Source organism: Equus asinus, chromosome 18, assembly GCF_041296235.1.
Source record: "Equus asinus isolate D_3611 breed Donkey chromosome 18, EquAss-T2T_v2, whole genome shotgun sequence".
NCBI lineage: Eukaryota > Metazoa > Chordata > Mammalia > Perissodactyla > Equidae > Equus > Equus asinus.
The window spans coordinates 39,702,004-39,723,313 of NC_091807.1; the positions used below are offsets into that span (position 1 = coordinate 39,702,004).

General features: G+C 50.3%; 1 protein-coding gene across 6 annotated transcripts in view; it reads left to right on the top strand.

The window, feature by feature from the left end:
• AGPAT3 (1-acylglycerol-3-phosphate O-acyltransferase 3) overlaps positions 1 to 9,866 on the top strand; it is a 97,731-nt gene extending 87,865 nt beyond the window's left edge. For all 6 annotated transcript variants that reach the window (XM_044750646.2, XM_070488970.1, XM_014830753.3 and 3 more), the window contains exons 7-9: positions 871 to 946; positions 4,276 to 4,474; positions 4,777 to 9,866. In XM_044750646.2, the coding sequence (XP_044606581.1) occupies positions 871 to 946; positions 4,276 to 4,474; positions 4,777 to 4,865 (364 nt within the window). In that variant the 3' untranslated portion in view covers positions 4,866 to 9,866. The remainder of the gene's footprint in view (positions 1 to 870; positions 947 to 4,275; positions 4,475 to 4,776) is intronic.
• Positions 9,867 to 21,310: the final 11,444 nt, after the last annotated feature.

Here is a 21,310-nt window from a genome sequence, read left to right on the forward strand (position 1 = left end):
CTTGTGAAAATTCTGTGTTCATTGCTGATGTGGTCAAGATTGATAGCTATAATCCACAGAAACCAGCGTTCTCAATGCTTGGAGACAAAAAGATTGAGACACCTTAAAACGTGGAGATTTACCTCCAGCCATGGAGATCTCTCCTGGCTCTTCTCTCACTGTGGGCCCCGAGACGGGCAGCCGGGCCCCAGTGATGGCGTGGTCCCGGCTGACTGTCCCAGCTCAGTGTGCGCTCGTGGCCCCTGCTGGCCGTCTTGAGGTACTACAGTTGCCGTAGACGGCTGTTCTTGCCCGTGTATCTTACCAGGTAGCCACCTCCGCTCTTGGGGCTGGTAATCCAGCTGGTGATTAGGTTTATAAATAAATTAGTGTCCTAACTGAAGTCAGCTGTTTGTTAATCGAGATTAAAGTACTAAATCTCCATTGCTTTTCATCTGTGAGGCAAGTGGATTTCATTGGTGAAATAGGTAATCTTCTTTGCCTAACGAAAGGCACTTTCCATCGTGATTATTTCCAAAGAATGAACTATTAGGAGAGATCCAAATTCCTGCAGAGGCTCATGAATGATCACCCTTCACAGTGGAAGTGGGGGTATGGTCTGCTGAGTAAACGGCTCATGCATCCCTGTGAAATGCTTCCGCTGCGCACAAGCATGCACGTGTCTCTCTGCCACCGGGTGCTGGGTGACTCCACGGCACTCAGGCAGAGGCCCGGGAGCTGCTCTGATGCTTGTGTATTTTCGAAATCAAGAGTGAGACTGGAATGGAAAAGGCCAGCCAGCAATAGCCCCGAGGCTCAATGACTGACTTTCCCCGGTCAGCTTGATTTCTCTAGTCATTTACTTTGCTTTCAATCTTCTCAATTAAACAGGAGGTTTCCCCTGAAAGACATCCCGCAGGAGGAAAAAGAAGCGGCTCAGTGGCTTCATAAACTCTACCAGGAGAAGGTAAAGGTGCCTGCTTCCCCTCGGGGTCTCTGAAGAGGTTCCCAAGGGGCAGCTGGTAGGGCGGGCAGGGGCACAGTGACTTCCTCTGGAGACGAGAGTACGTGCAGTTCCCAGATGCTTCTTTCTAATCTTTCTCTTCTTTTTTTTTGTTTTAATTGTCTCAACTTTTGAGAAATTAACAAACTGGAGAAAAGTATAAAGGATAACACAACATTTATATAACCGTGGCTGATATTTTATCACATTTGTTTCATTTTTTTCTTGTAAAAGAAATGATAGATATTTAACACACATGTGTTATATGTGTGTATATATGTGATTTAATATATGAGACACAACGTAGATGACATGAAAGGATTCTATGACAACCACGTCCAGTCTCTTCTCCATTCCCCTATAGCACACCTCATCCCTGGCTCTTACTTCCAATTTATTTTGTATACACAAACCCGCGGGACATTAGGTTTTCGTTTTCAGCATTGTAGGAGCTTAAATAATCAGAAAATCCTCCCAGTATATAACAAATATCTTTTTAAGTGCATTGGCGAGCTCTCAAGAAAATACGGGAAATTTCTAGGATCAGAAAAAGAAACGGAACTGGAAGCCAGGTGGTAGCCTGTGAGCTGATACTGCCACACACTGCAAACAGGGTCCCCTTAACCTGAAGTCTTTTGTTTTAATGCCTACCTGGGAAAGAAGATAAAGGTTTGACCTCATTCAAAGCAGGAAGTTAGAGCTGAAAACCTCACATAAAGGTGGGAAGCTCTGAGAATTTTGTCCTCAGAAAGGTTAAACTGAAAAAAATTTTCCTGCCAGCACAGGGAAATGACTGTGAAGCTCTCCTTTCTCCTCCTGGTCTTAAAACGGTTTCCCCTGGTAATTCACAATCACAGGCCTGTCCTCAAACAGGTGTAGGATTTGAATTTACTCTAACAACATAATTCAAGAAGAACACAGCCAAAATGTCAACATAAAAAGTGGTTCTGGGTGAATCTCTCTGGAGTTCCTGACAGAAGCAAGTGCAGAAGTAGAAGAACACAGCTCCAACCTGAGCTGCCCGGGTTTCCTCGGGTACAGTTCTGCTGGAGACGAGCTCATCACTGAAGTCTGTTATGGGAAGGTATGACAGACATAACAGACAGAAAAATTAAACCCTCAAAAACCTCAGCTGAAATGGACCTATCAGATGGAGACTAAAATCAGTATGTTTGAAATGATTAAACACAAAAGAAGGAATTGCAAACAAAAGACTGAGACCTATGAAAAAATGAGATGGACCGGAAAAACCAAGTAGAATTTATAGGCATGAAGAATCTAGTCATTGACAGTAAAATCTTAATTAACAGATTAAATAGCAGATTAGATACAGCTGAAGAGAGAATTAGTAAACTGGAAGGTTTTGAGGAAATTACTCAGAATGCATTACTCAATATTGGGGCATTGGGGCTCCTGGAGAAGCAGCTGGGAAGTAGAGGGTACACCTGCAGGGAGGGGGATGTGATGACGCGGGAGGCCCAGCGCCACGGCTGTGCTGCCCGGCCCGAGGAGTGTGGGCTGCCTGGCGGCAGGGCCAGCAGAGCCTTGGGAGGGTGGAGGAAGGTGGGGAGACACGCAATGAGGGCAGCTTGTCTGGTTGTGTGTGTGGAATTGCTGACAAGTCAGGAAAGGTCAGAGGGCAGCAGCACCCCAGCCTGAGGGTTCACCCCATAGAGAGCCTCACCACGGGGGAGAGCCTGGTGTGTGGGCAACGAGGAGGGTACTGGTGAGAGCTCGACAAGCACTTCTGTGTCAGGATCACGTGTGTGTGTGATTCATCTGATCAAGAGCAACAAAGCCTGTCGTGCTCTCACCCGAGGGAAAGCTCCTGCCTTCGCGTTTCGTGGTGTCGTCGCGGGCCCGTCGTATACCGTGAGATGCTGTCACAACACGCTGAGAGGCCTGCTGAGCCGGGCCCTGCACTGGAGGGGCGACAGCTTCCCACACCACCTGTGCAGCTCTGGGCGCAGGCGGGCGCAGGTCCTGTTCTCGGAGGGTCGGGGTGGTCAGAGCGGGGATGGGCAAACAGCTTGAAAATGGCTGGAGTTTTCCGGGGCCGTGCCGAGAAGGGCCTTCCAGGTGGGGTGGGGAGCATGTGGCGTCGCCCTGAGGTGCATGCGGGAGTGTGGGGGTCACAGGTCCTGACCACACGAGGCCCCGTATCGCCTGCCCTGTGCCCCTCGAAGGGCAGGGCAACTAGTGCCTCTGCACAGGCTGATGAGGCTGCGAGGCTGGTGTTTGTTGAGCGCCCCCTCATTTTTATATAGTATGAAACACAGCTGTGGGAAATTGAGTGCAGAAAATAAAATAGAAGACAATAAAGGCAGATGACACTCCACGCCCCCAGGATCGCCACCAAGATCCTGTTGTTGTGCATCTTTCCAAGCTTGGTCTCTACAGACGGATGGTCACACTGTGTGTGTCTCAGTGGCATCATGTGGTTCTTAATGTCTTCCTTCACAAATCTTGAAGCATCCTGGGTCTCCCTGTTAACACACCACTGCGTTACGTATGACGGCCGCAGAGGGGTCGGAGCACCAGGCCTCGCCGACCGTCAGCCGCACTCAGTGTGGAGCACTTCCCAGTCCTGCTGTCGTGACGGCTCTGACAGAGTCCTCTCCCCGATGTCTTCACACGCTCACCTCTCCTCCCATCGTCAGCCTCCAGGAAACAGAGACCGAGAGGGTGACCCGGAGCTATGGAAGGTGCCAGGACTTGTGCCCAGGCCACGAGACTCCTGGCGGGTCACAGCCACCAGCCCCCCTTTGAGACCTAGCAGGGGTTGCAAGGGGCCTGGCCAACGCCGGCAGTCCTGGGGTCAGAGGTGCCTCTCATGTGCTAGGTACAGACTGATTATTTTCTTAGGAAACTTGCCAGTCAAAGGGTTTGTATTTTTTCATGCTTTGGATACAAGCAGCCAAGGCACGAAGCTCATGCCAGCTTCCCCTCCCACCTACAGCATGCGTAACCCGTCTACTTTATTTATGGGGCATGTTTATAATCATTTGTAAACAGGAGTCATTTTTCACTGTCAACGCTTTTCTCTAGTGTTGAAAGAATAGCATATAGGGGCCAGCCCCGTGGCCTGGTGGTTGAGTTCATGCACTCCGCTTTGGTGGCCTGGAGTCGGAGCCTGGGTGCAGACCTACACCACTCATCAGCCATACTGTGGTGGTGACCCACATACAAAATAGAGAAAGATTGGCACAGGTGTTAGCTTAGGGTGAATCTTCCTTAGCAAAAAAAAAAAAAAAAACATGTAAAGAGACCACTTTTCTTGTCGACTCTTTCAGGATGCGTTGCAGGAGATGTATAACCAGAAGGGGGTGTTTCCAGGGGAGCAGTTCAAGCCCACCCGGAGGCCGTGGACGCTCCTGAACTTCCTCGCCTGGGCCACCATCCTGCTGTCTCCTCTTTTCAGTTTTGTCTTGGGCGTCTTTGCAAGTGGATCTCCCCTCCTGATCCTGATGTTCCTGGGGTTTGTTGGGGCAGGTAACGAACTTGGGTGACTACACAGCCCAAGGTCGGGTCTTCCGTGTGCCGGCCATGGGGGCGGCCTGGAGACTGTCACAGTCACGCTGGGAGCTGTCCAGGTGACAGCCCGTGGAGAGCTGGGATCCAACCTGAGCCTTGCAGGCCCCTGAGAGCGGGTCTGGCCACGGGCTGCAGAGGACACCTGCCCCCCAGGACAGGCTGATGGGCAGGCGCGGGGAAGGGGGAGGAGGCGGGAGCCCCCCTGAACCACTTTTCCAGCAAAGCCATCACTCTAACCTCCCCTTTTTCCTGTCTTAAAGCTTCCTTTGGAGTCCGACGACTAATAGGAGTAACTGAAATAGAAAAAGGCTCCAGCTACGGAAACCAAGAATTTAAGAAAAAGGAGTGATTAATGGCCGTGATTGAACACACGTGACCGGACGGTGGTATCCACTTAACTCAATTAAAAACAGAACAACACACACAGAGCGGAAAAAAAAGACACTTAGAAACTATTTTTCTTATTAACTGGTGACTAATATTAACAATAAAACTCGAGTGGAGGGGTAGAGGAGCGGCAAGGCCTGCAGACGGGGCCGCCACCCGCGCCGCGCCGGCACCAGGCGCCCGGGGAGCTGGGCTCCGAGGTCGGCTCCGGATCCGGCTCTCGCCCGCCCAGGCCACGGCTCCCGAGAACTCTGCCTGCCGGAGGGAGCCTCTCGATGCCTCCTCTTCTTAAACTTAGACCCCACTTTCGTTTTTATCAGTTACTTCAGGAACTGACCCCGGCCCCTCGCCTCTTCCCCGCACCCCCTGTGAACTGTCTCTTTGCGACTCTTCCTCTGTCCTCCCGGGAACGGATGCGACAGGGTCCGGCCCGGAAGCGCCTGCTTGCTGCTCTGCTCGGCATGGCACCGCACCTTCGCTCCCAGACGTGGGTTGGCCGTGGAGAGAGTTCTCCTGGTGATAAGCACACACCGAGCGTTGGCTGGGTCCGCGGGGTCGGGTCGTGGTCCTGCGCCAGGCTGGCTGCAGGCAGACGCCCCGCTTTCTTTCCCAGAGCATCTCGCCCGTCTCCTGCCTAACCCTGGGTGTGAACACCTGAAATGTGGTTTTAAAGTGAACGGGCCCCTAGGACTCGGTGAAACGCACAATCCTCCCTTATCCGGACCTGCGCTGTCCCTTCTCCCTGCCGCCCTCAGACCCCAGGCCCTCCGCCGGGCCTAGGGGGGCCCGGGCCCTCCGCCCCGCAGCCCAGGAGCCCCACGGTGCTGACCTCTGCCCTGCAGCCCACAGCACTCTCGGATGCTTTTTAAAAAGCGGTGTCACCGTGAAACCTCTGTCCTCCAGAGGTGGTGGGAGACTGTTAACACGGAGCTCTCGGGCTTTTAGAGGTTTTATTTCTACAGTTGATCTGTTGATGGCTCTCAGCTTCCTGAGGAAAGCTAGAGATGGTGAACCCCCGCCCCCCGGGCCCGCGGGCGTGCTGGTTCCTCCTCGGCTCCTCCCGCCGCAGGGCTGTCTCCACAGCGTCCTGCCAGCCTGTGCTTGGCTTCTGTCCTCACAGCGTTCCCTTTGGCTCCCAGCCCTAGAGGGAGCTGTTTATTCCGCACATGAAGGCGCGAGTATCAGTGTCCGCTCGGGGGGTGGGCCAGGGGCTGGAAGCCGCGGGGGCTGGTTGGAGGAGTGGGCAGACCCCGGCTCTCCCTGGGCTCAGCTAGTCATTCCACCAGAAACCCCACCTGCACTGGACTTTTCCTCCTAAACCTTCAACTTGCTTTTTTAAAGTGACACTCCCCTCCTGTTTTTTTAGCAAGGGAAAGGAAAATAATGGGTGTTCTCTCTGATACACTGTAACCAGCATTCTGAACGGAGGCAGGCTGAATTTTCTAGAAAAAAAAATAGAGGAAAGAGGCATGGAAAAAATTAAAAACTAAATTGGGAAAATGATGATGCATTGGCCCTAAGTATGTATTTTGGGAAGCTTCCTCGAGGCAGCGTCTGCTCTCTGACCGCGACCCTGTGCTGGGCTCTGCTCGGTGACGCTGCTGGAGACAGGGCGCAGGCTGCGAAGGCACCGCGGCTCTGCGTGCTCCTGAGTGATGGTGGATGAGGACAGCCCCTTGCGTGCTTGAAGGGGTGAAACAGCTTTAGAATGCTCGTAGAAGGGAGCTCCCCTCCATCTTAGGGCATCTCCCCTCCTTCCCTTCGCCAGCGCCCGTGGCGGAGCCGAGCAGACAGTGCCCCTCCGCTGCGAGGGCCGGTGAGCGACGACCTGAGGTCTGCTCTTTCTTTCCGTAAATGCTGCTCCTCTGTGTCTGTCTCCTGTCGTTCGCTAACTCACTAACACCTAAAGAATCTTAGGAAAGAAAAGCCGAAGGGTACTACCGTGCAGATACATTACCTGGAAAACGCAACTTGAGATCGTTTACCATTTAATTAATAGTCCTTGTTTCCCAGATACGTTCCCTCCCCTTGAAATTAATACGTAATGTGTGAACTCTGCATTGCGGCGGTGAGGGCGCTGTGGAGACTCCCAGCCAATGGAGACTGAGGCCACGGCCTGGGGTAACCTCAGCGGCTCCTCCACGTTTAACCCAGTGACCCCATGCATTTGAATACCCAGCCCTTTGAGAGCAATAAAAACTACACTATGAATGTTTGGGGTTTTTTTTTTAGGGAGAGGTGGATTTTGCTTTTGATCCACTTCAGGAGAGAAGTGGAAAGGGGGAGGGGAGCTCCTTTAATTTTTTAAATTAAATTAATAAATCACAGAATAGTGCTTTTTTTTTTTCCTTTTCCTTTACGCCTACCACCGACTTTCATTCGTTGCTGATGTTGTCATGTCAGGCTGAGTGCTGGGACAGTCAGGCTGGTCACCGTTGGGGGCAGTGCGCTTTAGGCCCGAGTCGCGGTGCCCTCCACACCGGTCCTGGGTCCTGCCAGGAGGGGACGTGTTTGCTGACCCCCTCCGCTGGGGGGAGGTGTTTGCTGACCCCCTCTGCTGGGGCCTGCTCTGTTGCTTGCTTCGCGCCTCCAGAGCCACCCCACCTTGGCTAGAGGCACAGAGAGAGGGCCCTGGGCCCTTCCTGTGAGGGTGCAGCGGGCTGAGCGCAGAGCCTGGGCGCAGCTGGCCGGCATGTTTCTCAGCACAGGCCCAGGCCCTGCTCTCAGGCGCCAGGCGCCAAGTCAAGACATCTTCCACGCGTGTATCCTGGCCCTGCCCAGCGAGTGGAGTTTGAGTTGTGGACGCTCCCTATGTGTCCAGCTGGGGAGAGGGCCGCAGATCTCTGTCCCCCTCTGGCTTCTGGGGTCCTGTGACCTGTGGCAGCTACCAGCACCTAGAGACTGTCTGGCTTCCCTCTTTGGGGTCTTCCTGATGGCACTGTAAGCAGTGACTATCCCCACTGCGTGCACGTGAGCAGACGCTGGGGAAAGCCTTAGCTGGTCATGGGAAAGCGAGTCATAGATGTGTGAAGGCTCTCTTTCTGTGCGCCCACCTTCTCTCCATGCTGAAGCCTGGAGGAGGGTTTGAAATGGCTACCCATTGATATAGTTTTAACCCAGAGAAAGAAGTGACCCTGGTCACCCGGTGCTTGGTGACGGCGTGCCAGCTGCATGGCCCGATTATGGTCTCTGTCCTCAAGAAGCGCAGAGTCTGGTGGAAGAGATGAGCTCTGAGTAGACAAACTACTCAATGAAACAACAGTGTGAACAGCACTTTCTTGTATAAAACAGCCATGATCCTGGATCAGTTTGGAAGCCCTGTCTTGTCTGTCCCTGTTCCTCCTGCTCTGTGGCGTGAGAGCCTTCCCTTACAGACCTTTAGTCAGTGAGCACGGGAGCTGACGGGTGCCTGCACTCATGGGCAACTCCGGAGCCTAGGCCTTCCACGCCGTGCGACCACCGACTGGTATCCCACTGGGCGTGAGGAATCAGGGACGCCCTGCATGTCACTTTGTCTCACCTGTAGGACAAGCCCAATAGACTCTGCTCAGCCCGCCTGATTTTCAGCAGAATTGTTCAATCCTGTGCGTAAACTCATGCTGCGAATTTCTCACTAACAGCTGCATACTTCCCCGGCATGCAACACTTAGCATTAAATGGTGTGGTGTGGCTTCTAACCCTGCAGCAGTGTAACCAGGCTTAGGGTTAAAATGGTGGGCCTGACATGACCACCTGCCTTCCCTCTGGAGACAGCATGGCTCTGGCCCATGTTTCTGCCCCTTTCTCTAGCCTCTCCTAGCGTCTGGGCCTGGGCTGTGGGGCCAGCCACACCACTAACTCGCCCTGGCTTTGTCCCAAACCCTGCGTGGGGCCGCCAGGGTGCATGCAGACATTCGGGTCCCACGTTCTTGCATATCAGGGCCAGGACGCAAAAACACAGGGATGGTTTTTGGGTCGAAGATGTCTCGCTTAGTTTTGCTCGATTGAGGGGTGGACACATATGAATTCAGTTTTCCCACAAGTATTTGCCGCTAGCTAATTCGGTGGAAACGGTGGCATTCTCATAACCCACTCAGGAAATAAAGGACAAGAACCCTTTTCGGGAGCCTAGGAGATTTCCCGAGAGGTTGACAGAGTCAGCCCCCCGCGCCCCGGCAGCAGCACGTATTCTTCTCAAAGACAGCTGAATTGCTTTACACTTTGTAATGACAAGCTCACCCAGAGTTTTCTTTTCCTACAAACTTCTCAGTTTCTTAACTTTTTGTTGAAAAAGTATTTGGACAGAAGTCGAACTGTGAATGATACTGAAATGCACTAAATTGTATTAAACTGGAGTTACTTGATACAATGAAGAAATGCATCTGATCTACTTGTATTTATTGTCTCAGAATTGTATGTTGTGACAATCAAATGTTCCTTGCCTAAACGCCAGGAAATCCAACGGGCTTCTTAATCATAAAGATTGTCAGTAAGTACTGTAACTGTAAATGAGAATCTCTCTCTTTGGAAAACCACACAAACCATTGCTTAAGCGTGTGTGACGGACGTTGGGGTTCTTTTTCTATTATTGATACTCTGCCATACCTGACCACTGGCCAGTTTCAAAGGGTGACAATTTGTACACAGGGTGCGAATGTATTATATGGAGGGGTCGTTTTGTACACTTCATTTTTACAAGTTTTGCTACTCTCGGGCTTTATGTAGTTGAGGATAGCGGTATTTTTGGTCTCTGGGAGTTGGTGGGGGGTAAGGGTGGGGGGACTAACTTGGACTTTAAAAGCCTGTGTCCCAAAAACTGGCTGTGTTTGCCATGCTCTGCAAAGATCACCTCATACATGGGCCTGCGTGAGCGTGCCTGAGTGCCGGTGTTTTCTGGATAAAATGCTGCAGGCATCATACTTGTTATTAAAATTGCTGCTGTGAAAGAGAGGGATAAAATGTCCACAATATACGAGAAAATGACTGTCTGCCTCCTTTCGTCCCTTTGTTTCTAGTCCGCGCAGATTTTTCCCAGGGGAAGAAAAGACCTGCGGGCACTCGGTGTCTGCAGGGTCTTCCGCCTGCACAGACCCGCCGGCGCGGGGCCTGCGCTCCCTGAGGCCGTCCTGCCCGTGAGCGCGCTCTCCATTTCACTTAAGTGGCTTTCAGAAGGGGAAATCTAGAAGGAGAGCCATCACCTGGCCAAAGCAAGGGACAAATCAGTTGGTGCATAAAGGATGTGCCTAAAAATGGGTCTTAAAGCCATCAAGGACAAAAGGGTTTCCAAAGTAGGCATGTATATATCAAAAACTATTTTTTGTAAAAAAAAAAGTTATTCTGTGGAGAAAACCAAGGAACCCTTTTTCTTCTTTATAAAGAAAAGAACTCTTGTTCAAACCAAGAGGTATTCCAGGGTCTCATTTGTCTGTCTTCTGAAAATAAATTGAGCTAAAAGAACCGTGGTGTCATTTATGCTCTGGGAACAGCCTCTGACGATGCGCCTTTCTGCCCCCGGACCATCTTGTTCCGGTGGTACCAGCGGCAGCGGGGATGGGCCCCGGCCATACCCGGCTCAGGCCTCCTGAGAACCGGAAAAGCCCGTCTCGGACAGGAACTCTGGAAAGTTCCACATCTAGCTGTGATTTATTTTTAAAAATATATCCTGAATTCAGAACACACATGCACCAGCGCATGCACACATGTACACATGCACCAGCGCATGCACACATGTACACATGCACACATGCACCAGCGCATGCACACATGTACACATGCACACATGTACACATGCACACATGTACCAGCGCATGCACACATGTACACATGCACACATGCACCAGCACATGCACACATGTACACATGCACACATGCACCAGCGCATGCACACATGCACACATGCACCAGCGCATGCACACATGCACACATGCACACATGCACCAGCGCATGCACACATGTACACATGCACACATGTACACATGCACACATGCACCAGCGCATGCACACATGTACACATGCACACATGTACCAGCGCATGCACACATGTACACATGCACACATGTACCAGCACATGCACACATGTACGCATGCACACATGCACCAGCACATGCACACATGTACACATGCACACATGTACCAGCGCATGCACACATGTACACATGCACACATGTACCAGCGCATGCACACATGTACACATGCACACATGCACCAGCACATGCACACATGTACACATGCACACATGCACCAGCGCATGCACACATGCACACATGCACCAGCGCATGCACACATGCACACATGCACACATGCACCAGCGCATGCACACATGTACACATGCACACATGTACACATGCACACATGCACCAGCGCATGCACACATGTACACATGCACACATGTACCAGCACATGCACACATGTACGCATGCACACATGTACCAGCGCATGCACACATGTACACATGCACACATGCACCAGCGCATGCACACATGTACACATGCACACATGCACCAGCGCATGCACACATGTACCAGCGCATGCACACATGTACGCATGCACACATGTACCAGCGCATGCACACATGTACCAGCGCATGCACACATGTACACATGCACCAGCGCATGCACACATGTACACATGCACACATGCACCAGCGCATGCACACATGTACACATGCACACATGCACCAGCGCATGCACACATGTACACATGCACACATGTACCAGCGCATGCACACATGTACCAGCGCATGCACACATGTACACATGCACACATGCACCAGCGCATGCACACATGTACACATGCACACATGCACCAGCACATGCACACATGTACCAGCGCATGCACACATGTACACATGCACACATGCACCAGCGCATGCACACATGTACACATGCACACATGCACCAGCGCATGCACACATGTACACATGCACACATGCACCAGCGCATGCACACATGTACACATGCACACATGCACCAGCGCATGCACACATGTACACATGCACACATGCACCAGCGCATGCACACATGTACACATGCACACATGCACCAGCGCATGCACACATGTACACATGCACCAGCGCATGCACACATGTACACATGCACACATGTACCAGCGCATGCACACATGTACACATGCACACATGTACCAGCACATGCACACATGTACGCATGCACACATGTACCAGCGCATGCACACATGTACACATGCACACATGCACCAGCGCATGCACACATGTACACATGCACACATGCACCAGCGCATGCACACATGTACCAGCGCATGCACACATGTACGCATGCACACATGTACCAGCGCATGCACACATGTACCAGCGCATGCACACATGTACACATGCACCAGCGCATGCACACATGTACACATGCACACATGCACCAGCGCATGCACACATGTACACATGCACACATGCACCAGCGCATGCACACATGTACACATGCACACATGTACCAGCGCATGCACACATGTACCAGCGCATGCACACATGTACACATGCACACATGCACCAGCGCATGCACACATGTACACATGCACACATGCACCAGCACATGCACACATGTACCAGCGCATGCACACATGTACACATGCACACATGCACCAGCGCATGCACACATGTACACATGCACACATGCACCAGCGCATGCACACATGTACACATGCACACATGCACCAGCGCATGCACACATGTACACATGCACACATGCACCAGCGCATGCACACATGTACACATGCACACATGCACCAGCGCATGCACACATGTACACATGCACACATGCACCAGCGCATGCACACATGTACACATGCACCAGCGCATGCACACATGTACACATGCACACATGTACCAGCGCATGCACACATGTACACATGCACACATGCACCAGCGCATGCACACATGTACACATGCACACATGCACCAGCACATGCACACATGTACACATGCACACATGTACCAGCGCATGCACACATGTACACATGCACACATGTACCAGCACATGCACACATGCACCAGCGCATGCACACATGTACCAGCGCATGCACACATGTACACATGCACCAGCACATGCACACATGCACACATGCACCAGCGCATGCACACATGTACACATGCACACATGCACCAGCGCATGCACACATGTACACATGCACACATGTACCAGCGCATGCACACATGTACCAGCGCATGCACACATGTACACATGCACACATGCACCAGCGCATGCACACATGTACACATGCACACATGCACCAGCGCATGCACACATGTACACATGCACACATGTACCAGCGCATGCACACATGTACACATGCACACATGCACCAGCGCATGCACACATGTACACATGCACCAGCGCATGCACACATGTACACATGCACACATGCACCAGCGCATGCACACATGCACCAGCGCATGCACGTCGATACGCATTACATACGTCCACCCGTGCACCTGCACGTGCACACGAAGACACGTAGGTGCACAATTTGGGGGGATGTGATGTTTTCCCAGGGGACCAAGCCAAAGGGCCCCAGGACCGCGCGGCATATTGCAATGGCCGGGTTGGGTCAGACCCTTGACCGAGTCTCCAGGGACAGGTTCTGGGAAAGCAGCAGGGAGCACAACTGTCAGGGCCCTGCCTGAAGCCACTAACCAGCCGAAACCTGTGCATTTAAATCACAGAAACATCTGATTAAAACTCTGTTCAAATAAGGGCAACTTGAGGACCCCAAGAGTAAGCAAGAGGTGGTTTCATTTACTTTAAAAATGCAGAATCAATGGGGACAGCCCAGTGGCGTGGTGGTTAAGTTTGCATGCTCTGCTTCAGCTGCCGAGGGCTCACCAATTCAGATCCCAGGTGTGGACCTACACATCACTCATCAAACCATGCTGTGGAGGTGTCCCACATATAAAATAGAGGAAGATTGGCAACAGATGTTAGCTCAGGGTCACTCTTCCTCACCAAAAAAAAATAAAAATAAAAAGCAGAATTAAGAAATTTAGGGCCCAGCCCCATGGCCTAGTAGTTAAGTTCACACAGTCCACTTTGGCAGCCCAGGGTTTCACCGGTTTGGATCCTGGGCATGGACATGGGACCACTCATCAAGCCATGCTGAGGTGGCATCCCACATAACACAACCGGAGGCACTCACGACTAGAAGAAACAACTATGTAGTGGTGGGCTTTGGGGAGAAGAATCAAAAAAAAAGATTGGCAAGAGTTTTTAGCTCAGGTGCCAATCTTTAAAAAAAAAAAGAAAGAATTAAGAAATTTATAGGGAGCGGGATGGGTTACTTCAGGAGCTGAGGTGAAATTCCTTCAGAGACTCAGTCACGTCCCCGGCCCTGCTCTCCTCTCACTGTTCCACTGGCTCTAATTCTTCCAGCACGGATCGAGAAGTAACCTGGGGACACAATATATCAGAGGATAAACCCAGTGGCCTGTCCTTGGTGCGCACGCTGGGATCCTGCCTGGAGGCCATCATGGGGAAGGTGAGACCACGTCCTGCAGCCTTTCTGTCCAGGGCCTTCCTGCCACCCAGCTGGAGCCACTGTGGCCACACAGCCCATTTAGGCCTGGACTAACGGCCACTTAAAAATGCATGACCGCGGCTCCTGCCAGTTCCTCGGCCGTGTCAGGAGGAGCCATCCCGAGGTCTCTCCGGCAGGGCCCTGGGGCCTGAGGACCTGCATGGGCTTCAGTCTCCCACCCACCTTCCCTTCGTCTCCTAGGGGCCAATGCCACCCCCCTGAGTTTTGTCAGAGGTTTCACTTGTTCTGTGACGTTTCTGCCAACGAGGCTGCAGGACCTGCATGTGTCCTTGGGCATTAGGACGGTCCTGCGGCTGTGAGGGCTGAGGCTCCTGTCTGGCCCATTTCCCACTCAAGTGCACCGAGGAGCATCAGCAACCCCCACAGATGCTCCTCGTTGTCTGCTCTCCAGCTGGCTCCCAGGGTGTACCGGCCTCAGCTCAGGCTGCAGGATCTCGCTCTTGCATCCTTGCAGGGCACCAGATCGGAGGACACTGAGTGGCTATTGATCCCAGGCTGAGAGCACTGCTCAGGGAAGAGCCGTCTCCTGGTGCTTCTCTGCTTTCAGAGTGGCCCCCTCGAGTCCGAATCTAGGCTTCTCTTGCAGGACTTTGCTGTGACCAGCACAGCCAAGACCTCAGGGCCCATGCTCTGCACCCCAAACCCAGTGGGTGTCACTTTGTCCGAGTACTTGGTCATCCCATAGCAGAGCCCTCTGCCTGGGTGCGCAGGATCTCCCTCGTCTCTCGGCCAGGCCCACAGCCTGCAATCTGTGAGTCGTGGGCAAGTAACAGGGGACCCTGCTAACAGTGGCCTGCACATGGAGTGGAGAGCATTCTCTCATGATGAGAATTGAGAGCCAGGTCCGTGCCCACCTGGCTCAGCAGCTTAACGAGGTGAGGGGCAGCATCTGGCCTGGGAGATGACCACCAGCACATCGTTGACCAGCACGGTGTCCACAGCCAGCCCAGGCCTGAGGGGGGGCTGGGAATGTGCACACTTGGCCTTCCAGTGTCTGTGGTGGAGGCTGTGGGTAGGGCGGCGTGGGGATGCCTGGAACATGCGTCGACATCCCAGCACCTGTGTTCTCAGGAGTGTCACCATCCCCTGACCTGAACCACCGGAGTGTGTGAGGAGCTTTAAGAGCCCAAAGCCCCAGGCCCAGCCTCCAGTGGTGGAAGTGAGGCCTGAGCAAACTGGCTGGAGAGGTATTTGGGAGTTGAGGGCCCAGGACCCTCCAGCGTGAGGGACAGCTGCCCAAGAAAGGCCGGCTTGCAGCAGTTGCCATGGTTACCGTACATCCTCTGCCAGCGCCACAGCGGTCCAGCCTCCGAGGAAAGGGCCTGCCTGATTTATTATTAATTATAAAGAACCTCAAATTCACCTGGTTTTATTTAGTTAGGATGTCTGACTGCATATAAAGTTCAGATGAGAAAAATCACTTCGTGCCCAGGAGGGTTCTCAAATGATAGGAGGGGTTAACTAGAGTCCATTTAATTTTTCTGAGTACTTAACACATTCATTATAGAGCCCGGTCCACACAGAGAGTCCCTGTCTTCTGGGACCTGTCTCCCCCAGTTCTTTCCCCCACTCCCTGTGGCCACACATCTCTGAGCTGCTGGTGCTCTGATCCAGCCGATCAAGGGCGAAGGCGTTGTCATTTTGATGGCTGCCTTTCATCCTTCCACCAGCAATGCCTGTTTCCCACTGTACCCCGTTGAGTGTATTGTCACACTTGGATTTTTGCCAATTTGATGGACGTGAGATAATAGAAAATATATATTGGTCTCTGCCTCCGGTTCCTAACATGGGGCTCCTGAAACCCTTGTAAATTCCTAAGTGATAAGGAGCATCTTTCGTTCTATTTAAGTGGCCCTCCGTGGGCTCCCGGATGGGGGCTGGTCTCCAGAAAGAACAAGCTGTGATTAGAAGCTTGGAACTTTCGGCCCTGCCCCCACCTTCTCCAGAGGGGAGAGGGGGCAGGAAACAGAGGTAACGAGTGATCGTGCCCACGTGAGGAGGCCTCCATGAAATCCCGACAGCACGGGGTTCGGGGAGCCTCCGGGCTGGTGAACACGTCCGTGCACCGGGAGGTGACACACCCCAGTTCCACGGGGACAGAAGCTCCCTCACTCGGGACCCTCCCAGACCTCGCCCTGTGTGTCTCTTCGTCTGGCTGCTCACCTGCACCCTTTATCATTTCCTTTACTAAACTGGTCAACGTAAGTCAGCGTTCCCCTGAGTTCTGTGAGCTGTTCCAGCAAATTAATCGAACCTGGGGAGGGGGTCGTGGGGACCTCCGATTTGTAGCCAAGTCGGATAAAAGTTGTGGGGAACCAGGGACCGCCTCCTCGAGATTGGCATCTGAAGGCGGAGGACTAATGTCTTTACCCATTTTTATTGGGTTATTCTTTTTCTTCTTGATTTTTAGGACCTAATATATATATGTTGTATATTAAGAAGATCAATCCTTGTGATACGTTACCTTTTTTTTTAGCTTGTCTTTTTTTTTGAGGAAGATTAGCCCTGAGCTAACATCTGCTACCAATCCTCCTCTTTTTCTTTTTTCTGAGGAAGACTGGCCCTGAGCTAACATCTGTGCCCATCTTCCTTTACCTTATATGTGGGATGCCTGACACAGCATGGCTTGACGAGCAGTGTGTAGGTCTGCACCGGGATCCGAACAGGTGAACCCCGGGCCGCCCAAGAGGAACGCGAGAACTTAACCGCTGCACCACCGGGCCGTCCCCTCAGCTTGTCTTTTATCTTTTGACTTTGCTTATGATTTTTTTACAGGCATATGTATTTATTTTTACACAGTCAAATTCATCAATCTTTTATTTTTTTGGTCTCTCGAATTTGACACATAGTAGAAAGGCCTTCTCCGCTCCAGGATCATTAAGGAATTCATCAAGCTTTCTTATAATTTCACGGTTTCCCTTTCCGTTTCCTGGACCGTGCCCTGGCGTAGAATGTGAGATGTGTGGATTTAACCTCATCTGTTTCCATTTGGGTACTTAGTTGTCTCAACATAATTTATTAAGTGTCTGTCTTTGTCATGACTTTTTCCAATATCTGATAAGGTTCTCAAAAGCCCTATCAGACTGGTGTTGATTCCATTTGATAAACAGATGCACAGCGATAAAATGGCGATAAGATCTATCTTATGAGGGGCCGGGATTCAGTGAGATAAATAGACCCATATGCCCCGGCACAGAGTAAGTACTAATAGACAGTATTTTTTAAACCACGGTACTAAATCAGAATGACTCAGCTACACAGAGTCACAAAATCAGCCTGGGTGGTGGCAGGGTGGCAGCATGGCAGCAGGCGCGTAACTGGATGGGAACGTCTTGTCCTGATGCGCTAATTCAGCTCTACTCCTGAAACCAGTTAGAAAAAGAACAGCAATTCAGCTTCAGCTTCTTTGCTCAACGCCTCTCAGTGCTGGCCGCTCCTAAGACTTCCAAAACATCTTCATTTAAGTCCGTTTTTACACCCTTTGGTTTGAAATTCCAACTTTATCACTTACTAAATTCGCATGTTATATTTGGAGAAATGTTTGTTTGTTTGTTTTTGTTTTTTTGGTGGGGAAGATTGGCCCTGAGCTAACATCTGTGCCAATCTTCCTCTATTTTGTGTGTGGGATGCCACCACAGTGTGGCTTGATGAGTAGTGTGTAGGTCCACACTGGGGATCTGAACCAGTGAACCCGGGGCAACTGAAGTGGAGCATGCAAACTTAGCCACTCAGCCGCCCGGCGGTGCCGCCATGCGTATTTGGGTCTCTGTCTTCCTAATTTTGTTCCACTGGTCTGGTGGTAGTGTACTGTCTGTACCACTCTGTTTTAGTTATTCAGGCTTCGTAGAGTGCTTTTCTGCCTAACGGGGTTTGCTCAGTACTTTTCCTTTACAGAGTTTTCCTGGCTATCCTTTTTTTGTTTATTTTTCATATCATTTTTGAAATCAGCTTTTCTAGTTAAAGAAAAATAAGCCTGTTGGTACTTTTTATTATAAGGATTGCATTGAATTCAGAAATCAACTCAGGGAGAGTTGGCATATCCACGATGTTGAGTCATCCCAGGCAAGAGCATGGTTTGCATTTTCATTTGTGCAAGTCAACTGTGGGGTCTTGGAAGGTTTTCCTCATATATCTTTTACACATTACTTGTTACATGTATTCCCAGATATTTATCTTTTTTTGATACTGTTGTGGGGGCCTCTCTCCCATCATGTGTTCTATATGGTGCACACGCACGCACACACACACACACTATCTATCGATCACTATAGACATAGAGGAAGGTTATTGATTTCTGTATATCAATTTTAATTCTACAAGTAACCTGCTAAATTCTCTTATTACTTGTGCTCATTTAAGATGGATTCTTTATCGGACATCTAATTTCCCAAATAGTGATGGCTTTTGCACCTCTAATTTCTTTCTCTTGTCTAATTACACCGGCCCGTATCCATTCCAGTGTTAAAGAGTAGTAATGGTTTTGGGGTTTCCTGTTTCTGGCTTTAATAGGAATGACCCCAGCGTTTCCTGATTAAGTATGATGATGACTTTTGGGCTGGTATTTATATGATTATAACGTTACATATGTTGCCGTGTCAAAGAAGAATCCTTCAATTCTTATTTTATTAAGCATTTTTTAAAAGTCAAGAATGACTGTTGAATTTGGTAAATGCCTTTTCTGCATCAATAGAGATAATCATAAGGTTTATGATTTCTCTCCTTAAATCTATTAATATGATGGGTTATATCACTAGATTTTCTAATATTAATTTGCCTTTTCACTTTTGCAACAAACGCCCCTTGGCACTGGATTGCTCTTTAGCAGCCGGTGGGTTTTCCTTGCTAATATTTTCTTTAAGACTTCGCATTGCTGCTTGCAAGTTACATTGGTTTCCAGGTTTCTGTGCGCAGTCTTTATCCGCTTTGGGCATCAATATTGCACTTCTTTAATTTAAAAAACTTATAAATTTTCCTCTTTTTTTTTTTTTTTTTTTTTTTGACTCTGGAGTAGTTTAAAGACGGGCAGACCTTCCCTGGGAAACCATCCGGTTGGGCGGGAGTTTTTTTTTTTTTTTGGTGGGGGTAGGGGAGAGGCTCTTTAACAATTTTTTCTATTTCTGATGTGGAAATTGTCTGTTTAGTCTTTCTGTATTTCCCAGAGTTAGTTTTTTCCTAGAAAATTAAATTTCCTACCGGTTTAAAATTTATTTTTAAACAAATAGTTACTTAAATGAAATTAGTACAAATTAGTTACTTAAAAATGTTTTTTTCTCGCCTCTGTGGTTATTCCCAACTTGTCATTTATTACTTCGTGTATTTGTGCTGTCTCCGCTTTTTTCCTTCACTCAATTAGCTCGTCACTTTTTTCCCAAAGTGCCAGACTATTTCTTTCTACTGTTTTCCATTTTCTCATCACTTGCTTCTGCTCGTCTTTATTGGCGCCTTCCTCCTACTTTCCTATCATTTATTTCTGTTTCTCATTTTCTACTCTTTCAAGTCAGTGCCAAATTAATTTATTTCCAATCTTTTTAAAAAATTGATATGAATTTTAGGCTGTTTTCCATGAAGCCCTACTCACAAGTCCTAATATGTCATATTTTCATTATCTTAGGTTCTTGCAAATTGTGCAAGTGGGTTTATATTTGCCCTTTGACCCAAGAGTTGTTTGGGAGAAAATGTGTAGATTTCCGAGGAGAATGGCTTTTTTGTTCCCTTAGTTTGTTAACAATTTCTGGTGTTACTGCATGATGATCAGAAACTGCTACTGTATTATTCCCACATTTTGGAAAGTTATTGAGGTTCTCTTGGTGGCCTCGTGGATGGTCAACATTTTTGAGTATTCCAGGGCTGTGTACAAGGTGGTGCATCCTGGCCACTGAGCTGAAAAAGCTCCCTCATGTCTACTTCATTGATCGTCTTGCTGGGCTTTGAATATGGGTGCTTTTTTTAAAAAATAAATTAGGCAAAAGTTTCTTTTTTTTTTTTTTTTTGCGAGGAAGATTGGCCGTGAGCTAATGTCTGTTGTCAATCTTTCTCTTTTTACTTGAGGAAGATTGTCTCTGAGCTAACATCTGTACTAATCTTTCTCTATTTTGTATGTGGGACACCACCACAGAGTGACTTGATGAGCAGTGTGTAGGTCTGTGTCCGGGATCCAAACCTGTGAACCCAGGGTTGCCGAAGTGGAGTGTGCAAACTTAACCACTACGCCACTGGGCCAGCCCATGGTTACTTTTTGTACTGGTTCTGCCTTGGACTAAGAGATACAGAATAAATTCTCCTACTACTAGTGGGGTCAGCCTTTCTCTTTGCACCTCCTGACATGAGAATGTATCTTAAAGATCTACTTGTTTCCTCCATGCAGTAGCCTCACGGGAACAAACGCTCTGGCTGTAATTTCGAGGAGGACAGTGTGTTTCCTTCCTTTACTGTCTTCTCTGGTTGCATGTGTCTGTAGAAATCTCTGCAAAGGAAGGAAGAGGAGGGGGCGGGGGAGGAGCCCTGGGGGTCAGAGGTGGCTGCTGGGCCTGCGGAAGCAGCCCTTGAGGTTGGACACCAGCAAGGGCCACCTAGATGACAGCAGGCCCTTCACTCAGAAAACCCACCTAGTGCCCTGTGCCGGCTGGGGCCAGAGCAGGACACATGGGTCTTGGCAAGCTAGCCACCAACACCGTGCCAGCCCTGCTCTACAGCCGTCCATCTGTCGCCTTTGGTCTGGAGCTCCTGGCCTGTCCTGCCAGGGACAGCTGGCTGCTGGCTTAGAGGAAGGCCTCGAGTTCCCACCAGAACTGGGCTGAGGCAGGCGGGCAGCCTGTCCAGGACAGCCACCTGGCCCCCTGCAGAGCTGCGGTCCTCAAACATTGCTTGTAC